This window comes from Candoia aspera, chromosome 7, assembly GCF_035149785.1.
Source record: "Candoia aspera isolate rCanAsp1 chromosome 7, rCanAsp1.hap2, whole genome shotgun sequence".
Taxonomy (NCBI): domain Eukaryota; kingdom Metazoa; phylum Chordata; class Lepidosauria; order Squamata; family Boidae; genus Candoia; species Candoia aspera.
The window spans coordinates 32,044,511-32,069,357 of NC_086159.1; the positions used below are offsets into that span (position 1 = coordinate 32,044,511).

The following is a 24,847-nucleotide window of genomic DNA, read 5'->3' on the forward strand; positions in this document are numbered from 1 at the left end:
TCCAGAGATTTTAACTCCAGCCTTGGATTCCTCAAGCCCAGCATGTCGCATGATGTGTTCTGCGTACAAGTTGAATAGGTAGGGTGAGAGTATACAGCCCTGCCATACTCCTTTCCCAATCTTAAACCAGTCCGTTGTTCCGTGGTCTGTTCTTACTGTTACTACTTGGTCGTTATACAGATTCTTCAGGAGGCAGACAAGATGACTTGGTATTCCCATACCACTAAGAACGTGCCACAATTTGTTATGGTCCACACAGTCAAAGGCTTTAGAATAGTCAATCAAACAGAAATAGATGTTTTTCTGAAACTCCCTGGCTTTTTCCATTATCCAGCGGATATTGGCAATTTGGTCCCTAGTTCCTCTGCCTTTTCTAAACCCAGCTTGTACATCTGGCAATTCTCGCTCCATGAATTGCTGAAGTCTACCTTGCAGGATCTTGAGCATTACCTTACTGACATGTGAAATGAGTGCCACTGTTCAATAGTTTGAACATTCTTTAGTGTTCCCCTTTTTTGGTATGGGGATATAAGTTGATTTTTTCCAATCTGATGGCCATTCTTGTGTTTTCCAAATTTGCTGGCATATAGCATGCATTACCTTGACAGCATCATCTTGCAAGATTTTGAACAGTTCAGCTGGGATGCCGTCATCTCCTGCTGCCTTGTTATTAGCAATGCTTCTTAAGGCCCATTCAACCTCACTCTTCAGGATGTCTGGCTCTAGCTCACTGACCACACCGTCAAAGCTATCCCCGATATTGTTATCCTTCCTATACAGGTTTTCCGTATATTCTTGCCACCTTTTCTTGATCTCTTGTTCTTCTGTTAGGTCCTTGCCATCTTTGTTTTTGATCATACCCATTTTGGCCTGGAATTTACCTCCAATGGTTCTAATTTTCTGGAAGAGGTCTCTTGTCCTTCCTATTCTATTGTCTTCTTCCACTTCCACGCATTGCTTGTTTAAAAATAATTCCTTATCTCTTCCGGCTAACCTCTGGAATTTTGCATTTAATTGGGCATATCTCCCCCTATCACTGTTGCCTTTTGCTTTCCTTCTTTCTTGGGCTACTTCTAGTGTCTCAGCAGACAGCCATTTTGCCTTCTTGGTTTTCTCTTTCTTTGGGATGTATTTTGTTGCCGCCTCTTGAACAATGTTGCGGACTTCTGTCCATAGTTCTTCTGGGACCCTATCTACTAAGTCCAGTCCCTTAAATCTGTTCTTCACCTCCCCTGCATATTCCTTAGGAATATTAGTGAGCTCATATCTAGCTGATCTGTGGGTCTTCCCTAATCTCTTTAGTCTGATCCTAAATTGTGCAAGAAGAAGTTCATGATCGGAACTACAGTCAGCTCCAGGTCTTGTTTTTACCGACTGTATAGATGTCCGCCACCTTTGGCTGCAAAGGATGTAGTCAATCTGGTTTCGGTGTTGTCCATCTGGGGAAGTCCACGTATAAAGCCATCTCTTAGGTTGCTGGAAGAGAGTGTTTGTTATGCACATTGAGTTGTCTTGGCAAAATTCTATCAGCCTATGTCCTGCTTCGTTTTGTTCACCCAGGCCATGCTTACCTGTAATTCGAGGTGTCATTTGACTGCCCACCTTAGCATTCCAGTTTCCCGTGATGAAAATAACATCTCTTTTAGGCGTGTTGTCCAGTAGGTGCTGCAGATCCTCATAGAACTGCTCTACTTCAGCTTCTTCAGCATCTGTGGTTGGGGCGTATATTTGGATCACTGTGATGTTAGATGGCTTGCCCTGAATTCGAATTGAGATCATTCTATCGTTTTTTGGATTGTATCCAAGCACTGCTTTAGCCACTTTACTATCAATTATGAAGGCTACTCCATTTCTTCTGTGGTCCTCTTGTCCACAGTAGTAGATTTGGTGGTCATTTGATGTGAAGTGGCCCATTCCAGTCCATTTCAGTTCACTGACGCCCAGAATGTCTATCTTTAATCTTGACATCTCACCAATAACCACATCCAATTTGCCCTGGCTCATAGATCTTACATTCCAGGTTCCAATGGTGTGTTGATCCTTAGAACATCGGATTCGCCGTTCACCACCAGCACCGTCGGCCGCTAGCCGTCCTTTCAGCTTTGAGCTAGCTGCGTCATGACGTCTGGGGCTAGTTGAACTCATCCTCTGTTCCTCCCCAGTAGCATTTTGACCATCTTCCGACCTGGGGGTCTCATCTTCCAGTGGTATACTGACATATCTCTGGTTGTACTGATCCATTTAGTTTTCACGGCAAGAATACTGGGGTGGGTTGCCATTACCTTCCCCAGGGATCGCATTTAGTCTGACCTCTCTGTCATGACCTTCCCGTCTTGGGTGGCCCTTCGCGGTTTAGCTCATGGCATCATTGAGGTGCTCAAGCTCCAGCACCACGACAAGGTAACGATCCTTTGCTGAAGTTTAAATCAATACCTGACTTTAAAAACATTTCACATTCAAATTATTACAACTAAGCCACCAAGAAAATAATAAGAAATAAGTATAGGCATAAACAACAAACTAATCTTCCAACAAACAGAGAAAATTCAAAGACATCTGCCACTAATAAAAAAGCATTTACTGAAAAATAATAAAAAAATAATCACTTTCACTTACTCTGAGTTAGACTATGGTGGAAAGCTGCTGAGGTAGATCCCGAGGTGGTTGTCACTCCAGCCGTGTCTGTTCCAAAGCTAAGAAGCTCCAATGGAAACTGAAAGGGCATAGTCACCGGAACAAGGCTCCCCAGCATCCCAAAAGGAGTCAGTGGAGCAGATGTCACATTCTGACTGGTTACAGACAATGGTGATGTCATGAGAGTCAAAGGTGAAGCATTTGCCAGTAATGATGCACCTGTTGTTGACTGCATAGAGATATGTTATTTTTAAAATGTTTAAAGCCTATTGGAAGCAACCCAATAAATTATTTAAGCATTATCTGCTCTCAATTCATTAGAAACAACGTTTTATGCAAAGCTTATTCATTTCTTACATAATTCATGATATAATTCAAGTGGTAGCAAATGTTGGTTGGTTCTTTTTTCTTGCAATTAAATATTTACATAGGTAAAGGTAAAGGTTTCCCTTGACGTAAAGTCCAGTCGTGTCCGACTCTAGGGGGCGGTGCTCATCTCCGTTTCTAAGCCTTGGAGCCGGCGTTGTCCCTAAGGACCCGTCCATGGTCATGTGGCCGGCATGACTCACGGAACGCCGTTACCTTCCCGCCGAAGCGGTACCAATTAATCTACTCACATTTGCATGTTTTCGAACTGCTTGGTGTGCAGGAGCTGGGACGAGCAACGGGAGCTCACCCCGCCGCGCGGTTTCGAACCGCCGACCTTCCGATCGGCAGCTCAGCGGTTTAACCCGCAGCGCCACCGCGTCCCTGTAATATTTACATACAGCACATTAAATACAGCACAAGTATGAAGGCTCAATCTGGTGAGGTGCAACCACTGGTTTGCAAGCTAGATAGAAACGTTACATAATCGTAGCTCAGCTGGCACTTAAGACCATCAAAACAACCACCAAGCATTGCTTAACTTGAAAAATTGGGAGGAAAAAGCCTAGAGTTAGGAGGAAAAGCTCTGGAACAAAGAATTATAAAATGTTGATTTCTTTGCCCCACATAGGACAAATCTGCAAAAAGTTTTTATTCTCATCCATAATAAAGATTCTACATGCGCTGAGTTGTTTATGAGAGTCTTCTACCATGTTATGGTTATTACTGAATAAGGGGTTGTTTCTGGAGAGCTAAAATTTACCACCATTTCATGGTATAAAGTCTAACAGCTGGTTTGCTCTTAACTATTCCTACCGCTGAAAGCCAATCTGTTGTAGTGATTAAGGCACCAGGCTAGAAATTAGGGGACTAATTAAATTCTATTCCCACCTTAGGCAAAGAGCCCAGTGAACCTTGTGTGTTCATTCCTAGAGGAGTTAGGGCACACTGACTTGAACTGCCCACTTAGAATGTAGTAGAACTACTGCAAAACAGTTCTCTCCACACCCAACCCTCACAGGTGGTTCAAAAAGATACCAGGTCTCGACACAGGGAATTAGCCAGAATAACCATTGCTCTTTCTGCCCAGGCATGAACTCCTGAGCAGAAACAGGAATCAATTATCTGGAAGGTGTCCAGATATTCAATTTCCTCTAGGATCCTATGTAGGTAAAGCCCCATTACCTTCTCCAACTACTTCCCCCAAATGGAAGGTGAGGGAAGTTGCCCAAAATGTCTGAATTGAGAGATGTACTGTTCCGGAGGGAACAACCATTGCCTCCATCAAGGCTGAAGGCACTAACCCCTCCCTGAAAGAGGCATTAACAACCTTGCTACATGGAGTCAGGCAAGACATGATCCATGCTATGGAAAAGTCTATGCTCTTCTTTAATTCAGTTAAGCTCAAAAGAATCCCAAATCCCAAAAGAAGTCATTTCACAATGGGCAACAGGATAATCTCTCCCAGTACCCAAAACGGTACAGGTCATTTAGAACAGGACTGGTGGACAAAAGCCTATACAGAAAGAACAGAGAAATGAGCGCTCTTTGCCACTCGTATCACCTCAGTATATTCCCAAGCATAGATATGCAACTATGTTTCATCACATTCATTCTATGTTTTCCAGCATCTTTTAGATGTCTCTTCAGCTGCTTTACTTCCCTGAACTTTACAGAACCCAAAGTGGCGGGGATCTGAGGATACCACTTGGAGACAATCTTGTCTGATATCCTTGTCATCTGCAAATTCCACAGGATGACTAATAGCATAGTGGGACTGTCTGCTTGATTGCTGGGAAATACCCAATCATTTCACAAAGCTATTAGGATCCATCTAGGTTAGATCATTTTATTCAGTTCTGCTCTGCTCCTGTAGAGATCAAGTATGTCAACAATATGCATGTGCACCAGTAAGTGATCCAACCATGCAAAGGAATGGTAACAGTGTCCTCCATCTTCAGATCACATCACTATATACAAGGTCTAACATGTGGTCACTTAGATATGTTGTGGCAGAGATCACCTGAAAGAAGCCCATTATCACCATGGAGACTATGAAATCCCGAACAGAACTGGAGCCAACCTCCAATGCATTGGGACTGAAGTCACCCAGCAATATAAGTCTGGAAGAATCTAGTACCAGCTCAGATATGAGCTCGAAAAGCTTGGGCTATTGTTAGGCCACATGATAGGCTGTATACCACCGGCAGCCCTAGCCTGTCCCCCAGCCCAAACTGAACATGCAAGCTTAAATCCAATTATTTGCAGGTCTCACAAAAATCACTAACATATCCCCTCCATGACTATAGGGGGAATAGGGAATGGCCTTGAAGGACAGGATAAAGAGCTGCTACCAAGCAATGGTCAGATAAGAGGGGTATGAGCCCAGGCCAAGAAAGTAACATAAGAAATTATCCCAGACAACACCCTTCCTAGTTCATATGAAGATAAAGTGAGGAAGGGGGAAGCACACTGAGACTTGCAAGATTCTGTAACTATAGCTGTTACAATAAAGTAGTCCTGACTTATATGGCATTGGTTTCTGTCTGGTTTATCTTATTGGGCTGACAATGACCTTGTATCACAGCTGCTGTAGTATCCAAAACCTGGGAGGGCAGCTTTTGGCCTGGGCAATATTCTCATCTGCACTCAGCAAGGTTTCTGGTCTACCATAAATGGATGTGGACTTATTGCAAACTGGCCCGGCATTTATTAGCAATAGTTAGATAGCAAGGTTATCAGCAGTCCTGCCATCAGGACCCAGGAAGGAGGAAGAGGTACTTGGTGGGGACAAATTGTGCCCCCCCCCAATTAATGGGCAGTGCCCAGCCTCCCCGTGAAGTAGCTCATTCCTGTGAAATTTAGTTCCCCTGCACATAAAATTCCTTGATCCCTTATTGCCTCCACTAACATTTTAAAGAAGTTTTTGAAAACTTACTTATAAAATAGATAAATTGGTAAAAGCAGTTGTGAACAGATGTTGACAATCATGGTTGGTACAGTTAGGCTTTTTTTTTTTGTCAATCCCACTAGGCAAGTAAGACAGCAGGGATACCAGGTTTATAGATTTAGGATTTTATAGCTGTGTAAGTATTATGTATCTAAAGTAAATAAGTAAGTAAATATGGATTGTATTGTTTTTGTGTAGTTTTGACTGTTGATACTTTTTATTTAATAATTTTTACTGTGGTTGGATTGTGCCCTGCTTGGGGGCATGCTATAAATCCTTTTCATTGCTTGTTTAGTTCCAAAGGTAGAAGCCCACCAACCACACACAAAAAAGGGAGTGGTCATCTGTAGTCAAAATCCTACTCTTGCTCATTCACCCTACACTTCCACTCACCACCCATTAGCTCTCACCTGAACCTTTCTCCCACAGTGCTCTACTCCCACTATGGTTATAAGCTAGAGTCTCCTCCTTTTGTGCTTTCACCCTAGTGGAAACTTTCCAAAGGAGGAGCGTTGGAAATGTGCTTACACTTATAGAATGGCAGTTTTCCCACGACAGCAATCGCCACACTAACTAGTGGCTTTATCTTCTCCTCTCCCTAGCCGACGAATAATCTAATCTTTTCTGTCAGGAAGGATATGTAGTCCATAACTACTGATTCTTTAACTCAGTAACAATTTGGGGTTGCTACCCTCTTTACCTCATTTCTTAACTCTTGGTATAGCTAAAAAAAACCTTTCTTTTTAACAACATAAAACTGAGAGGGGCTTACAATCTGATTTGCATGAAAGAAGGTCATGAATATTTAACTGTATGAGAAATTTGAATATACAACAGTGGACTTCAGACTGGTTAATGCCCCACTGATCTTTGTGCAAATTATTAATCATATTTCTCATGATTTTTTAGGAAAAGTTTTGATTCTGCATCTAGAAGATTGATTTACTTGGAGAATCCTGCTCTCTACACTGATCAAGTTCAAGCAGCTCTTCAGTGCTTCATAAATACAGCCTCTCTGCTAAGCTAGAAAAATGTAAAATGTGAACTGCCAGTGTTGGACTACTTTATCATGTAAGCTACTCCAACCCCCATTCTCCACCCAGAAAACTTCAGTGCCCCTTCCTTGACATCTAGCTAGTCCTAAGTCTCAAAGTCCTAAGGCCAGAACAGAAAGTCTTTCCTTAACTAATCAAATTCATACTCAGCAAAATCAGGACCCATACGTGCAGGCTTGGATAGATGACCTTCAGGGAATCCCTTGTTCTCCCCTTCTCTTTTTTGGGGAATTGGGAGAACTGTACCCAAAGTCATCAAGGGAACTTCCACAGCAAAGGATAGATTAGAACCTGGGTCTCCTCAGTGCCAGCCCAACACCTTAAACACAAAGTTCTCCTTTGTGTCAACACATGCCTTCTGTCCTCCCATGACCTTGAAGAGAGTAAGGAAATATCTTCTTTGACTATAAGAAGTAGAAAGAGAAAGCTTAGTACTTAAATCCTGGACAGAGAAAGTGTTTGGATACCTTCAATCTAGTCTGCAATGAAGTAGCTACTTTAGCCAAGTTGTGAGTCTTTTTTTAAGAAACCAGTCATAAATAAGCAGTCAGTATGTGACAAGCTGAGATGTTCAGCTGAGCTGGGGGGAGGATACAAGCATCTAAAAGGGGGGATCTTGAGAACTGCAACCAAAGAAGAAATGGAAATTCTACTTCCCTTCTAGCTAAACTCAGTCAGTATGGAAGGAGGGATGAGAGATCTCATACGTTTCAACTGATGAAGAAATGGTATTATGAGATAGGGACAATGCCTTCCAGCCACTCATGACCAAGAGAAGGGAAAGGGAGAAGCACCTGACACTTTTAACTTCAGAGGGGAAGAGGAAGAAGAAAATAGAGAGGAGGTGTGGAATTTGGCAATTCAAGATTCAGAAAAAGAGAGACAGCTATTACACAAACATACTTCAGCTACGTCCAATTATCCATGAACTCAGAAGGGCAGGAAGAAAAAAACTATAGAGTTTAAACTCTAGAGTACATACCTATATATAGGCTTTGACTTTTTTGCGCTGCAGAGGAGAAATCATTTTTATACTGTATACAGCACAAGGTTTCATTCTTGTTCACAATAAAGATTCTACTTTAGCTGAGTCATATCTGAGAGTCTTCCGCCAAGTTTAGCCAATTGCTAAATAAAGGTTTAAGTGTCTGGAGAGCTGAGATTTATTGCTCTGTCCTGGTGTAAAGCCTGACAGTAAATATGCTAAATGTTACTCAGCATTATGTGCTTACTTTAGGAACTGTTAGTCAACTGAGTATAACATTTTATGTGATCTGAAAAAGGATGTTCTTTTATATTTAAAGAAAAGCAGCCCACTGGTGAGGATCCAGTCAAAGATCATCAGGAAATAACCATTTCTTCCACCCACTCCTCTTCTACAGAAATTGTGCTTTTCAAGCTAGAAATGCCAAAAGCCTTCATTCAGTGTCTCTTCCAGCAGAGGTAATAAGGAAACCTGCCAGTAACAACTATTCCTACATGCACTTTTTTATTCTCTGTTCCTGGGCATTATGAAATAGAAGACTACTACTTGCTGTACCTGTACTCTTAACTAAATATAGAGAAACAAAAATACAAATACAAATAAAAAACAGTTATATGCTAAAATTATGGATAGTTGTTCAATTTATTTCAGTCAACCATATCTCCTTCTAGCTGTTACTGTGTGTGTGCACGTGGATGTAGGTCTGTATGTGTATATGTGCATGTATGCATATACACTGATTTGCATATGGACCTCTATGTGTGTATGTATGTACATATATCTGCCAGAAGCTGCAATACCAAAAAAAAAAAAAAAAAAGGGAGAAGACAAAAAACAAAAAGCCCACACTGAATTAATAGCTACTAATTAAAAATCCAAGCACCTAGTTTTAGCTGGGCTTGGAAACTAAACAGTAATGGCCCTGGTTAGTGTTTGGATGAAATACCACAAACACTTCTAAACCTCTAAACTACATTAGAAAGTTTTTTTAAAAAATCCTAGAAGGCAGTGGTAAACCATTTCCATAGTGTTGCCAAAAAAGTTGCATGGATGTGTCCATGTAATCATCACTGAGTCAAGTTTGACTCAAGACTGTTTTTACTTTTAGTTACTTAAAACCATCTATTAAATAAGATACCCTATTTACACACACACGCCACTATTACACTCAAACAAAAAAGAACCTGTACAATCCTTTATCTATCCTCCAAAAACAAAAACAAAAAGGGGGGGGGATGGAAAAAAGATAGGTTAAAGTGGAGGGGCAGCTAGACAAGGAAATGAATGAAAGTGAAGTAGAGATAAGGAAACTGGATAGAGATGAGGCAAGGGGAAGTGATAACTGGATAGGGAAGGAAAGAAGAGAGCTAAGCCCAGCTTAAGCATTACAAAAAGGGATAGGTTCACCAGGCAAACAACACTTCTCAAGCAGTTGTAATTTTCAAAGCGTTTGGGTTATTCTGGTAAACACAGTAGTTCATCCATCTAAATCATTGCATTCAAAATTTTTGCTTTTCTAGTAATTTACTCTGCATGATGTTTATAACAGTCATATTAAAAAAGTCTTAAGATACAAATTAACATACTAGAAATATATTTTAGTCTTCATATATTAAATCATAGAGTGTCAGTTATCATTAGATGCTACAAAGAATGTTAATTATTATAAATTCTGTCTTCTAGTAGCTATAAGAACTCCTATTGGCAAATACAGCCCTAATTTGTATTTAAGAATAAGCCCTAGCGTTGTTTGTTTTTGCCGTAGTGTTATATGAAAACCCATTCATTATGGGCTACTGTTATGTGTGAACCTGGCCATTATAACTTGTCTAATAATCTATAGTTAAATGTGTAACTGCATCACAACAGACATTTAGGATTCAATGTTTTCCTTGGAGTAAATCCCATTAAAATGAGTGGACTTATTTCTAAGTCCACACATATTTGCACTCATTACTACAATTCACAATTTAATAGGCCCTATGTTATTATATCTGAATTTCAGTTTCACATTCAGCACATACCTGTACACTGGCTGGTATAACTGTAGACCCTGAGGCAGAAGATGGTCTATGTGGAGTTGATAATTGTTTAGTAGCACCCTGTGCTCCACTTCCTGCTGCTCCAGAGAGATTAGTCCTACTAGCCCCACTTGAATTTAAGCTGCTGCCCCTATTGATAGGTACATTCAATCCAACTCCACTCAAGTTATTTTTGCCAGCAGTTCCAGAAGCAGAGGAATTGGATAATTTAGAAGGGGGCTGAGGATTCTTTGCTGGTTGAAGGCCTGAGGTTCGGTTAGAGGAAAGTAAATTAATTGTGGGAGATTGTCTGCTGACACTTACTCCACTGGACTGTTTATGAAGGGAATTGCTGTTGTTGGAGTGACTGTTCTGGGATACTAGTGTACTTGGACTGGAAGAACTGGGAGATGATATGGGCTTGGTTGTAGAGGTGGACTTAGATGAGGGCAATTTAAGAGATGCAGTAGGTTTGGATGTTACAGAAGGCTTGGATGCTGAGGGTTTAGGAGAGGCAGCAGGTTTAGGAGAGGGAACCATGGAGAAAGGAGGCTTGAAACCCTGGGCAGAAACTTGTGATACCATGGCCTTGGCCAAATAATTACTAGAGGTAGAGGTGCTGGATGTTGTCCGAGACACAAGTGGGTGAACCATTTGGGAACTCCCAGAGGTGGCATTAGACAAAGGAAGGCGGTATACTACTGGTTTATCTGAAGTCTTGGTTACTGGGGAAGAACAGGAAAGTTTGGGATTGCTACTTAATTTTACCACAGGATTGGTTTGAGATTTACTAATAGTTACTTGTAGAGGAGACACATATTTTTGTTGGGCAGTGGACTGCTGGTGAACTTTTCCTACTTGTACTGTTGAGGAGCCACAGCTTTGGACTTCTGAGGAGGTTACAAGCACAACTGTATCCTTTGGCCTTTGTGAAGCAGGAGAAGCTGTAGCTTGCCCTTTACAGGAAGAAGAAATATGGGTCTGGGAAGAGGAAGCAGCTTGTATTTGACTTGACCTCTGTAACCCTTGCTGCAGAAGCTTGGCTGGCAATGGTTCCAAGGAAACCTTGGGATTCTGAATTGAGGATCCAGCAATAAGGCCTGAAGAGATACCAGTCTGAAGCAAATCCTGGGATTTCTTTGGTACTGGTCCTGAGTGCCCAGCTATAAGACTTGATGAATGTTGTGTTTGAACAGCTTCTATTTTTTTTGAGGATGACAGAGGTAATTTGCTCATTATGCTTGCTAGCTTCTCTTCTCTTAGCCCTGCCCGAGGTCTTGAAGCAGAAGTGTCTACAGGGGACACAATAGAAGAACTCTTGATCCCATTATTAATAGCAGCCAGAGCATCAGAAACAGAATCCAATGAAGGTGGATTAAATGACAGATCTTCATCCAATGAGTCATCCAGGCAGATTGTCTCTGGAGCTGGAATACAACTGGTTACCGCATTGATAGGCGCATTAGTACTTGAAGCAGGAACACAAGCTGAAGCAAAAGGGGGACATGCTCGCTGCTCCTTCTTTGGGCTAGAGTCCTAGTGTGAAGAACAAAGTGAGAAAATGATTTGGTTTCAAGAAAACCAAAATGTAATGGTAAGAAACAGCACTTTACATAGCAAAGTATCCTTCTGTGGGGAGAAGAGAAAAAAAAGAGCAGAATATATTCTAAAATAAATTCTGTTTCTCACTGAGCAAGTATTTGGCTTGATCAGAGTGAGCAGATTTTATTTCAGTGTTAATGATAATGATGGTCCACAGTTTGTATTTTAAAGATATACTTTTCATATTACTTACACGGAATATCCGTTAAAATAAAATAGCATAAAAGGTATAAAATTAAAGACCAAATGGCATGCAAATAGCAACAAGCATGATACTATACTTTAGGCATGCCTAATATTCTAAATAGAGGGGGGTACAATTTAAAGTGGTATAAGTGTGAAACAGAAAAGAAAAACCTATGACTTGCCACATGATGCTAAACTACAGTTCCCAGCAGCCCCAGCACCACTATGGCCAAAGGTGAAGCGTATTAGGAATTGTAGTCCAGAGGGCTACAGATCATCCATCTCAGTTCTAAAGCCTCTGTTCAGTCTTAATCCCACAGTTCATCCTCTAAAATGTTTTTTCACCAACTAGGAAGAGATATGCAAAATTAATATAATTGGAATAGAGGTGACTGGTGGTGCAGCACCAGGGGAAAACTAGTAGTGGGGAAATGGCTTGGAACCTACTATATGTCCCTTTGACTCTTTAAATCACATGCCCTATCTATCTACCTTAGATTGCACAAATCCATATGATGGTAGCAGGTTTGTGTTTTTAGGCCCATCTTTTAAAAACACAAAGATGCTACCATCATATGAATTTGGGCACTAGATAAATAAAACTATTCTAACGATCACTCCACTTAAAAATCAGCACCTATTTCCAGAATGTTCATGACATTACTTTGCCCATATTATTACTTGAGTATAGATTTTCCCTAATTTTATTGCTTCATTCTTAAAGTTTTATTATTCTTACAGTTTATTAAACTGTATTTATTCTATACAGTTTTAAGCAGGACATAGTTGCTTATTTTTGAATACCACATTGCAATGGTGTTCATTGCATCAAATATTGTAACTAATAATTCTAACATTTATTATTTATTTAAATAATTTATATCCCAGTTTGCAGCTCCCACAAATTATTTCTTCACTTATCTGTAATTCATTACTTACCTTTCCTTTGGGTTTAGGTGCCAGAATCACCTTCTTCTTTGCCCTAAACAGGACAGCACAAATCTAATTATGTCTATAATTTTTATTCAAATACTAGGTCCAACTGAAAATTTACTGTCTAGAATTTCACTTCTAGATAGAAGGCTAACTAAATCTTGAATACGCACATTGAAAGAGTATGTACAGTGAGAACAACTTATTTAAATTCAGGATTTTTAGCAGATCACTCTGACTATTGCAGAAGTGGTGACACTTTGAAACAAGCATTTCTGAATATTTAAGAAATCATCCGATACCAGATTACAGCCAGAATAATTAGAAATGCTTCTGAAAACAAGGTAAAACAATCCTCAGGTAAAACAGTACATGCACTTGAGATTAATGGCCTTTCCCTAGAAAGTTATTCCACAGTATGGATGAGATCATTGGGAATATCCAAATAGGCAAGCTAAGTCTTCCACAGAAAGAAAATTTTGCTGGATTTTGAGTAACTATGACATGAAGAAGAGCAAACCACAAAAGACTAGAGTGGAGAACTTTTATATGTCTGTTTTTCAATGAGTAAACCAACTCTACAGCAACACCCCGCTCCCCAATATATAACGAGGAGTAAACATATGCATAAATATCAGGAAACAAGCTGGTTTGAAATATATTATATTATAGTGTTTGGGATTCTGACAAGGGGGTATTTATGGTTTTAAAAATGAAAAATATCAATAGTAATGATATGTTTCAATCAAATCCTTTATAAACTGAGATACAGGAGTGATCTCAGAATAAAGAATGAGCAATTTAAATGTATCAATTTCTAACAAACAACCTCTTTAGATTTCAGTAATACCACACTGTAATACCCCATTATTTCTATAATGAGACGTTAGTCTGACCTCAAGTTCCTAATATAAAATGATTAGCTAACTACCTCTTGCTCCAGAAGTTGTTTTCATATTAAAGCACAATTTCATATAATAACTTCATTTAAGAAAATTTATTGCATACTTTGTTTGAACTATGCAAAATTCATAGTCTTTAGAAATGTCAAGAATAAGCCATAATATAATGAATTCTGAATTTCTATTACCAACAGAAACAAATGTCAACAATAATAACCATTGTAATAAACATAAATTATGAAATTTTAAGACAGTCATGATTAGAGAACAGTAGATAAACAAGGAAAGTACATATACTGATGGTATACTCACGGAGCAGATGTGAGATGATTATGAACACTTCGGCTTTCTTTAAAGAGCATCCTGTAGAGGTAGACAGGTAGAGAGGAAATAATTGTAATTGATCAAAATGTATCAATTATTTCCCACTGGTCATACTATGAATTCACTTATTTATGCATACACCTGCTTGGCACAAGAAGGTGGCTGAAGACAAATATACTCAAAAATTATAATTTGCATAGCACATCTCAATATAGAGCCACAGCAGGTGGCTGCACCAAGCCAACCATAAAATCAATCACTCAAAAATACCTTCATGAAGGATCATCTACAGATGACAAACAATAATTAAATCAGATGATCTCAGTCTGCAATATAAAAATTGTTAAATTTGTCTTTATTAATTTACCACATCTGCATGTCATCTCAAAGATTCTGTGAAGCTCAGTTATATAAAATCCAATCTCAACTATCAATAAAAATTAAACTGTGATATAACTAGTAAATCACAAACAGTAAAACCTTTTTATATCTGCAAAAAATGATCATATCAAATATTCCTTCAATAACACAGATCTGATCCAAGGTTAGTGGATCTTCTTCCACAGATCTGACATTTTTGAAAGTCTCTACTCTAGTTGCATGGTGGAAGGATGAAGTTAATACATCTCACAATTCAACTCATTTAAGAGCCCAAATATGTCTGCCTTGCATGTTACTTTGAGATCCATTCAATATTATTGAACAATCCCGCTAGCTTAATATCTTTTCAACCAAGAAATACTTAATTTCTCCTCTGTTTGAAAATTATGAGTAGCAGATGATATTAGCACCCATCTCCTCACAAAGTACTTTGACTATTCAGCTGCAGTGAGTCAAATATCAAACAACTCAAGCATTTCATGTTGAATAATGGAGTGTATAACTTGTCCAATCAGTTTTTGCAATTTTTGGAGTGACCCCAGAAATCATGCTTGTCACTGCAACATTCCTATGAAGGCCAACACTGTAAGTGTCCAATCAAGATCATTCTTTGAAAAATATTCATCACGGTAAAGTATCTTTTGTTCTGTAAAGGTCTCTTCTGTTTAAAAAGCAGAAGAGCATCCCACTAAGTCTTTGTCTGAATAGCAACAGTAGTACATACACCACAAGTTTATTTATTATTTTATTTATTTACAATTATTTGTATGCTACCCACTTGAACAACTCATTTGAAAAGCACTGGCCTGGAATATCATTAATTAAATATCCCTGGTTTTAATTAATATAAATTTAAGTATTGCAGAATCTCCCCAAAAGTAGGTATGGCAAAATAGTAACATTTAACCATGGTTTGTAATTAGCTCCTGGGACGCGAATGCCTAAACTGCCATAGAAGGGCAGATGTGAATTTATACTGGACAGCAGCTTCACACTGTCTCTTGTTCGTATTACAGCAAAATAGTATGAGGTACCATATATGACATATATTTATTTTCCCCCAAAGAAGAACTGAATCACAAGTAGCAACTAGCTTTAAGGAACATGCATGCTGATAGAAGGTCTAATGACACCAGCCCTAGGACTGAAGTAATGAACAGGTGACCAATGCTTCACTCTTGGTGGTTAAATAACATTATCATCTTCAAAATCTTAATTTACCATTGTATCACCTAACTCTAATCAGTAGTACACAGTTTTCTCTCATTTTCAGTATATAATGGATAGTCACAAAAATTACCATTATTTTTTGAAGTATTAGGCATGTTGTTTAATAAATCAGCCCTTGGATGTAAAGAACAGTTTTGAAGAATCTACTATGAATAGCATAATTTAATTCTGTTCCTTGATATACTGCTTTTGTATTTATTTTCCTTTATATCACTCGTATAACTAGAAAGTGCAGTCTATATTATTATAATCCTAATCCAATACACACAATTGAGAATTGTCATTTTTTCAGCACATCTGAAGGTCCCAAGGGATTTAGCATTCATGGTAAGACTCTCCTAATATGGTCAGCTCAGAATTTCATGGCCTCCATGGCAGCCATGAGTCTATCCCAAACTGTCATTTAGTCAATAGGGCACACCCTCACTTTAGTTTTTGCTTTGGGTCAAGAGAGCTATTAGGGAAGTTATAGTTCCCTGTTGTCATATTCAGGCCATCGCTGGGTGAAGTTGTTGAAGCCCCAGGATTGGCAGCTCTGGGTTCTGGAAAATCCTCCCAGAGCATTTAGGAATCCATCAAATTTGACAGGGCTTAAAGGACAAACCAAATTGATAAGTCCACACACTGGTAAGGGGGGAATGATGCCTTGAATGATGCCTGTAGATCAATAGAGAAACAGAATGGACCAGAGCCATGATTACCTTTTTCAGTTTTGTAGAATCTCAGAGGAGTCAGAGACTGTGGGACCTGATTCAACAGGTTGTCAGCCTCAGGAGTTGGCAAGCAGTCAACTGAGGCTGACTTGGCAGGCAGTCTGTTTGAGTAGGACATGTTGGAAGCTGAGCAAGGGAACTCCTTTAGAAGCAAAGTCACAAATGCCCATAACTGAGCCACACTTGCATCTGGGTCAATGAAGAGCAACCACCAGTGGTTGGCCTCTTTGTTGGGAACTCACCAACCTTGGATCTGCTTTTCTATGTCCTTGGCTCCAGATCTGCCTCGTGAATCTCAGCTCCTTGACCTGAATTGGCTGACTAACCTCCCTGGCATAGACTGTTTGTGTTTCTGAATTCATGTTCAGTTTTGACTCTGGACTGAACTTTCTATCGTCTGGCTCTCAGGCAAGATCCTGCTCTCTTGTATATATTTCTGATGCATACATGTACTTGTATTTGTAAATGAAGGCAGTTTGTATATTCTCACTCTGAAACAGGACACTATTTTGTTCCAGTGCTATCAGATCTACAGTTGTATATAAACTTTTAGGTCCCCTGTCAAACTGTATGTTTCAATGAAGTTGACACAACTTCTATATGGTAGAAAATTAAACAAAACTTTCTGCAAATCTGAAATTACACACTTACTATTTATGTGCAGTTGTTTACAGATTCCCACTATCAGTGAAGAAACCAAAGCCAAAAAGAGGCTGGATATTTCAAGACAATGATCTGAAACATACCTCAACCATGAGGAGAAAGAACGAGAGAGAGAGAGAGAGAGAGAGAGAGAGAGAGAGAGAGAGAGAGAGAGAGAGAGAGATGGCTTTGACAGTCCTCATACTTGAGGGTTACTGAAAATCTGTGCAGAAATCTCAAGTAAGTAATACATGCAAGGGGGAAAATATCCAAAAGCAAGAATAGAATAGAATAGAATAGAATAGAATAGAATAGAATAGAATAGAATAGAATAGAATAGAATAGAATAGAATAGAATAGAATAGAACAGAACAGAACAGAACAGAACAGAACAGAACAGAACAGAATTTATGTATGTATGTATGTATGTATGTATGTATGTATGTATGTATTTATTGTTCAAATTTATATCACCGCCCATCTCCCCCCAAAAGGGGGACTCTTTGATCAGGGATGCCTAAACTTTTGCATACAACTATATATGAAGCTGCTGGAGGCAGTTATCAGAATTTTGGGGCTGGGTGACATTAATATACTGACTTTATTTATTTATACAAATACCATCTACTTCATAGACTCACAGCTGTTAAAATCCAACAGAATAAACAATACAATTAAAAACACAACAATATGATATCTAATTAGGCAGCCCTCACACCATCAGCACATAATGCTCTGTAGAAGAAAAAGATCCTCAACAACTTTTTGAAAGGGAGGAAGCTGTGAGGAAGGAGCAATTGAGAAGGAACATCAATGGACTCCCGCCCTGTTCACTTCACACAAGGTAGAAATCCTCAGCACATCCTCTCTCAGGAAATTCATGAGGTGGACCAAATCTAGCTGGAAAAGATAGTTCTGTAAATATTTCGGTGCCAAGCAATGTTGAGCTTTAATGGTAACCAACAGCACTTTGAACTGGATCTGGAAGCAAACCAGCAATTGATGCAGCAACTATAACACAGGTGTAACATGGCTAACTCTACTATCTCCAGTTAGCAGACAGGCTGCTGCAATTTGGATCAGCTGAAGCTTCTAAGTTTTCTTCAAAGGCAGGCCCATTTAGAGTGTATTACACAAAGTAACAATACACAAGGTAATGAGGGCATGAGTCATTATTGCCAGGGTCTCCCAGTCTAAAAAGACCTGCAGTTAGTGCACTAACCAAAGCTGGAGCAATCACATACACAATCATCCTTCCTCTACGCATACTGACTAGAACAGTTTACTTAGGAAAGAGTGGAATCACTGCCAAGCAGTGCCTCCAAGCCCTAATTCTTATAGGTAGTCCAGAGCTGAAGGAAGGCCACTGAGAAATTTAACAGGACACTCTCTCTCCATCCATGTCTTGACAGAGGTCACCCACTGGGGTGACCAACACCATTTCCAATCTATGTCCATGCCTGAAGCCTGACAGTAAAAGGTCCAGAAAAATCTGTTCTTGTAAGACCCTCTGTAACTGATACTTCACCACCTTCACCAAATGTTTGCCTAAGAAAGGAAGAGTGGTGATCAGCCCAAAGAAACCCAGATATAATAGTAAGATAGCTCTCAAAATATCTCACCACATTGCTCAAGTGGAGTCCAATTCCTAGTGAATGCAAGCAATTTTACATGCAAAACAACTGTAAACAAATCACAATAGCCTGCAGAAAGACTTCCCTCCAATTCTCCCTAGAAGGGGGAAGGTAATCTTGGGCACAGCTACCACAGTCACAATAAGAGTGAAGAAATAGCTCCAGTTCACCACTCTTAATACCATAATATATTCCTCAATATAGGTATGCATCTATGATGAATCACATTATTTCTTCATTTTTTTCCACTGTTGCTCTAGGTGTCTCTTCACCTCCTGCAGTTCCCCAATAAACCAAGTAGCCCACTGGAATCTGTGAGGAAGAGGCTGCTTGGGGGCAATCTCATCCAACACCCTCATTGCTTCCATATTCCTGAGATTGACAAGACACATGGCAGAGCTGATTACAAGATTGCTGGGAAATTCTCCAAGCACCCTCAGAAAAATCTGATAATTCATTAACACTTGGGGTGATCTATCCTAACTGGTTCACCAATCCTGTGGAGATCAATTGAGCTGACAATGTACTTTTAGATAGAAAGTGGTAAGGCTTTCTAAAGTAAATGACTAAAGACAATGCCCTCCATACTGTATTCAGATCACACTGTATCAGCTCTGAGGTAAACGCCAGGTCTAATGTGTGGCCATCTATTTGTGTGCTGGACCCAAGATCTGGATTAAATCTGTGGTCACTACAGAGGTGATGAATTCTCAAGCCCGATTCTTCTCCAGAAAATGGAGGTTGCAGCCTAGGGAATTCCACCACCAAACTGCCAAAAAGATCCAGGAGCTTGGGCAGAGACACTACTGGGCATTGAGGCAGTTAGTACAGCAAGAGCACCCATCTTTTCCCTAAAGCCCAACATAACATACAGGCATTCACACCTGGCCACCTCTGAGGAAGTGTTCTGGTCACTGCCAACTTTCACAAACTATTATCACTCTACCTCCTCCCCAATTACTATATTGAAGCTACCAGAGCACCTAGAAACCTGACAAGAAAATCTCAAACAGGGCTACATCTCCATCTTCACTAAATCAGGTCTCTGTGATGTAAACCACATTTGCAGGCTCACCCACACAGATCTGGCATTGACTGAGAGTCTGGCATGAGGCTGTTGCATCCAGCAATCTTGCCATCCACTATGAAAATATATATGGATAAATGTATATTGAATGCTTTGATAGTAAGCTGGTGGTAATATTAGAGCTGTGATGTTTGATAATATAAATATGTGCGCACATCTGTATGCAGATTATTTTTTTATTTATTCCTCACATTTCTGCACTGCCCATCTTGCCAAAGCGATAATGCTGCACTATTGGCTGAAAAGGTGAATTATTTGCAGCAACTGTTACAGAGACTGTATGATACAACAATGTGATGGAATGTGAACAGCCCTGGGAAAAGGGAAGGGATCAACAAACCGTTAAGAGAGGGGAGGTTTAGAAAAGATTATTCAGTCTTGCAAAAGAAGAAAGCATGAGAAAGAAATTCAAAATAATCCCACTTTTGTTTGGTGTAAGATTTGTTTGCTTTCAAGATTGTTATTATACCCTGCCACAATAAAGAGCATTCCTGAAACCCCTGCTGCTCCTCTTTCTTGATCTTGTCTACCTCAAAGCATTGACAACAATCTTGTCTTTCACCATAGAGGCAACAGACCTTGCCTTCAAGACCTAGAAATTGGCAATAGATCCTTGAGGCAACCCACTGTCTTTAGAACAAGTGGCCAAGGCATTATTGCAGCATCAACACCAGCTAGATAAACAGATAACGAACCTGCACAATGCCATGATACAGCTAGCACAGCATCTGGGACAAGGCTTACCTCAGCTGGGAGTGGCCCCACAAGTTGCCCCACAGCCACTGTTACTTTGATCTCCTGGAAGTCTGCCGGAGAAGTTCAGAGGGGCACAGGATCAATTCCTGACTTTCACTACTCAATGTGAATTATTCATGGTGGACAGACCAGCAGAATTTCCGACTATCGGAGTAAAGTAGCCTTCGTTCTCAGCCTGTTGAAGGAAGGAGCAGCCTGATGGGCAATTCCGCTCATTGTGAGCAATGATGCAGTCTTAGATAACTACCAGAATTTCATGCAAAGATTTAGAGCTGCTTCTGATATTGCGGCCAGAAGAGACACCGCAAACTGGGAGATTTACAAGCTGAAGCAAGGAAATCACCAAGTTCATGAGTATGTAGTTGATTTCCAGCGGTATGTCAGAGATGTGCATTGGAATTATTTTGCCCCGACTGACCAGTTTTGGGAAGGACTTTCTGATAAACCGAGGGATGGATTAGTAAGACAGGGCACATCAGAGAATTTAGAAGAGCAATTTCAGTATTGCATGCTGATCGACAGACAGTAAGAGTTGAAGCATAAAGGGTACAATAAAGGGAGACATTTTTACAGACTTTAATCTCTGCCCCTGCCCTCCGCCCTGTTGGCTCCTCAAACTCCAACAGTGTGGAGCCTGTGCAAATAGGAACAGTGAAGAGATCCTTGTCTGCAGCAGAGAAACAAAGAAGGTGAGCTGTTGTTTTGTGGTTTTACTACGGTGCTCTAGGACAGCTAGCTATGGCTTCTCCTGCTAAAGTTCCATACTCTGCATTGACTGTAAAGTGTCACACTTGTGGAAATGTGTGTCACCTCACAAGTAAATGTCTGAATTACTCCAGAGCCTCATCTCTGGGTAACTTTGCAGGCTCCCTCCCAAAAGCTTGACAGGGCCCCCTCAACAATTAAGAAGCGTTCTGATGCCCAACAGCAGGCATGTGAATTGTATCATCCCTGTTAGTCTTCACACCCACAGAGGCCCAGAAATACAACTTTAAACTCTTTTAGACTTGGGTGCAGTTGCTAATTCCATAGATAAAGCTAAGGTGTGTCACTGTGCCTTACCTACACAGCTGCTAGAAAGGCCAATGCTAGTGGAATCAATTGACAGCCAACCTCTTTGGGTTGGTCCCATTTTGCAACATATAATTCCATGATAAAGTATAATGCAGAATTCTTGCCACTGTATACTACAGCTTCTTTACATCCTGATAGTATTGGGCAAAGATTGGCTACAAACTCTTAAACAAGACATCCACTGCGAGCAGGATCAATTTCTCTTCCCTCTCAAAAGGTTTCAACAGCACCATTTGCAGAAAATGTGCTCTTCCCCTTCTTTCCCCATCCTCTCCACTTATGGAACCTCTCATATTACTAGAAAAATACACAGATTTTGTAGAGTTTTTGGGAAAAAGAAATCGAATACCTTCCCCTGTCCCAAGCACATGACTGCACAATCAACATGCTACCTGAAATCTAGATCCTACCAGCATCCCATGTCTACTTAAGAGTAGCCTTAGAATTGACAATGAAGATATCAAAGTGGGGAATAGCTTCTGCCTTTAAGGATCACCCATCAACAGTAAACGAACAAGCAGTCAAGAAATACTCCTCAGACTAGCACTTAGTAGAGCAACCATGAAGGCCTTGGAAAAGATATTCATATGCTGTGATGTATCTATATCTACAAAGATCAGAATCATGTAAGCCATGACACTCTATGGAAATAAAAGTTGGACTTTAAAGAAGCAGGATAGGAAGAGTATTGATGCCTTTGAACTTCGGTGTTGGCGAAGACTCCTGAGAATATTGTGGACAGCCAAGAAAATAAACCAATGGATCACTGAAGAAATAACCCAGAGTTCTCACTCAAGGCACAAATGACCAGATTCAAATTATCGTACTTTGGATACATTATGCGAAGACCCAGCTCACTGGGAAAGGTGGAAGGAAAGGAAAGATAAGAAGAGGATGATCCCAGCAGCAAGATGGATGGACTCAGTTATGGTGGCAATGAGTGCACCACTGAGAGACTTGAAAGAACAAGGGATAGATCTTCATGGAGAAAATCTATCTGTGTGGTTGCTAGGAGTTGAAAACAACTTGATGGCACATAATCAATCAATCAATCAATCAATGAAAATGGCAAAAACAGTAACAGATAATAAATCAAAGGCAGTACTTTTTCATCTCAGTCCTCCCAAAAAGAAGTCATGTGTTCTACCTGGCAACTCTGAAGAGGATGCTTGAAATTGATAGCTACATGGTTGGGGTGGGTGAATACCTATTTATTTCAAATAAGCTGACATTTCCAGGGCCAGATGATTCCCATTCCAGGTTACTGAAGAAACTGGTTGAGGGCTTGGTCAAACTCTTATGTTCTATTTTTGAGAAATCCTGAAGAATGGTGAGGTGCCAGATGACTGGAGAAAAGCAAATGTTTTGTCTATCTTACAAAAGGAGGTAAAGAAGGATCCCAAAAGCAGACCAATAAGTGTAACCATGAGAGCCAGTTTGGTGTAGTGGTTAAGGCATCATGCTAGAAACTGGGAGACTGTGAGTTCTAGTCCTGCCTTGGGCACAAAGCCAACTGAGTGACCTTGGGCCAGTCCCTTTCTCTCAGCCCTAGGAAGAAGGCAATGACAAACCAATTCTGAAATATTGCCAAGAAAACTGCAGGGACTTGTCCAGGCAGTCGCCAGGAGTCACCACTGACTCAAAGACATGTGCGTGCACACATACACACTATAAACATGGTATCCAGGAAAATTCTAAAGCAAATGAGATCAAGCACCTTGAAAACAATAAGGCTATTACCAGATGTCTGCATGATTTTGTCAAGAATGAATCTTGCCAGATATATCTTACCTCATTTTTTGATTGGATAAAGTCCTTAGCAGATTCTACGAACATTGTAGACAAAATATATATTGATTTTAGAAACATCAAGCACCCCATGATATACTCATAGGTTCAGTGTCAGATTGCTGGCATAACTATTAAGTGCATGCATAATTTAAAGAGTATTCATCATTGCTGCTGCATCAAACTCAAGAGTTATGAAGTGTGGGCTACAAGGTTCAGTCCTAAGGTCTCTACTCTTCAATGTTTTTATTAATGACTTGGAAGAAAAGATGGAGGAAACATTTATAAAATTAATTGATGTCTCAAAACTAGGATCTTGAAAGATTACAAAAAGTGGTTGAAATAATAGAATGAAATTTAACAGAGAAAGAATTTTTCACTCAAAAAGATCTTCCAAGAGTAGTTGACTACAAACTGAACTTAAGTTAGTACTGTGATATGAATGCAAAAAAAAAGGTGGAGGGATGGGGGAATGTAATTTTAGGCTGTATCAGGAGAAGTATGGTTTACAAGTTACAGAAAATAATAGTTTTACTTTATTCTGCACTGGTAAGACCCAAGTAATGTTCCAGTTCTAGATGCTACTCTTTAAGAAATGTTCAAACAAACCAGAACAGGATGATTAAGAGACTAGAAACTAAGTTGTACAAAGAGATATACACAATTCCTCCAAAGATTCATGTTTTGAGAAGACTAAGCAGGAATAATACTTTGCAAGTACCCGAAAGGGTACCAAGATCTAGTTTCTATTCCAGAGTGTAAGATACAGAATAACAGATTTAAGTTACAGAAAGATAGATTGCTACTGAATGGTAGAAAAAAAGTTATTGTGAAAGGAGCTTAACAGTAGAAGCCATAAAATGCTTATTAAGGATTAAGGAGAGGTACACATTTGCTGTATGTATTCAGGCAGAAGCTATAAAATCATTTATCAGGAATACTTTATTTGGATCTAAGCAGGGCATGGGCATCTGTGGGCGGAGGGGGGCAAAGGGAAGCAAATAATGATGCCATATAATGCCAAGACTTACTCCTTGCATCAGACATTGTGATATAACACATAACTGCAGTGTTTGTGTAATATCACATATGTCATTATTTTAGCATCACTGTGGTTTGTTACAGTACATACACCCTGGAGCAATCACCCACTGAACCAAATGGCTATGTTTAACTATGTTTCTATTATCCTAATAACAGCTACTGTTACACTTTTGTAAACTCACTGAAAGATAATTTGTTGTTCTTTATAAAGCTAGATTCCAAACCTTAGAACACTCTCATATGTAAGCTTCTGATTCCACCCCACCCCCAAAGCTTTTTATATTTTCTTACCTAGCCTAAAGTTTTGTGGCTTGTATTTATCTTTTCAGCCTAAATTCTGCAAGGCTGAACACAAGTATCACTGTTCATAAAGAGCCAATTATATAAATACCACGCTGAATATAATAGTTGGTTAAAAATTGTGCTATTGTTACCTAATCACTCTTTAATAAAACATTTGGCCAACAGTCATACAATTGATTAACCAACTTAATTCAATATCTCTTATTTCCAATCCTCAAAAGGTTGGTTAGGGTTACA

At 39.7% G+C, this 24,847-nt stretch overlaps 1 protein-coding gene across 1 annotated transcript in view; it reads right to left on the bottom strand.

Moving 5' to 3' along the window:
- Positions 1-24,847, bottom strand: part of UBN2 (ubinuclein 2) — a 60,942-nt gene that overhangs the window by 14,275 nt on the left and 21,820 nt on the right. Inside the window, exons 12-15 of the mRNA XM_063308500.1 lie at positions 13,947-13,997; positions 12,739-12,781; positions 10,015-11,547; positions 2,617-2,863 (exon numbers count right to left, since the gene is read on the bottom strand). Coding sequence (XP_063164570.1) covers positions 2,617-2,863; positions 10,015-11,547; positions 12,739-12,781; positions 13,947-13,997 — 1,874 coding nt within the window. The remainder of the gene's footprint in view (positions 1-2,616; positions 2,864-10,014; positions 11,548-12,738; positions 12,782-13,946; positions 13,998-24,847) is intronic.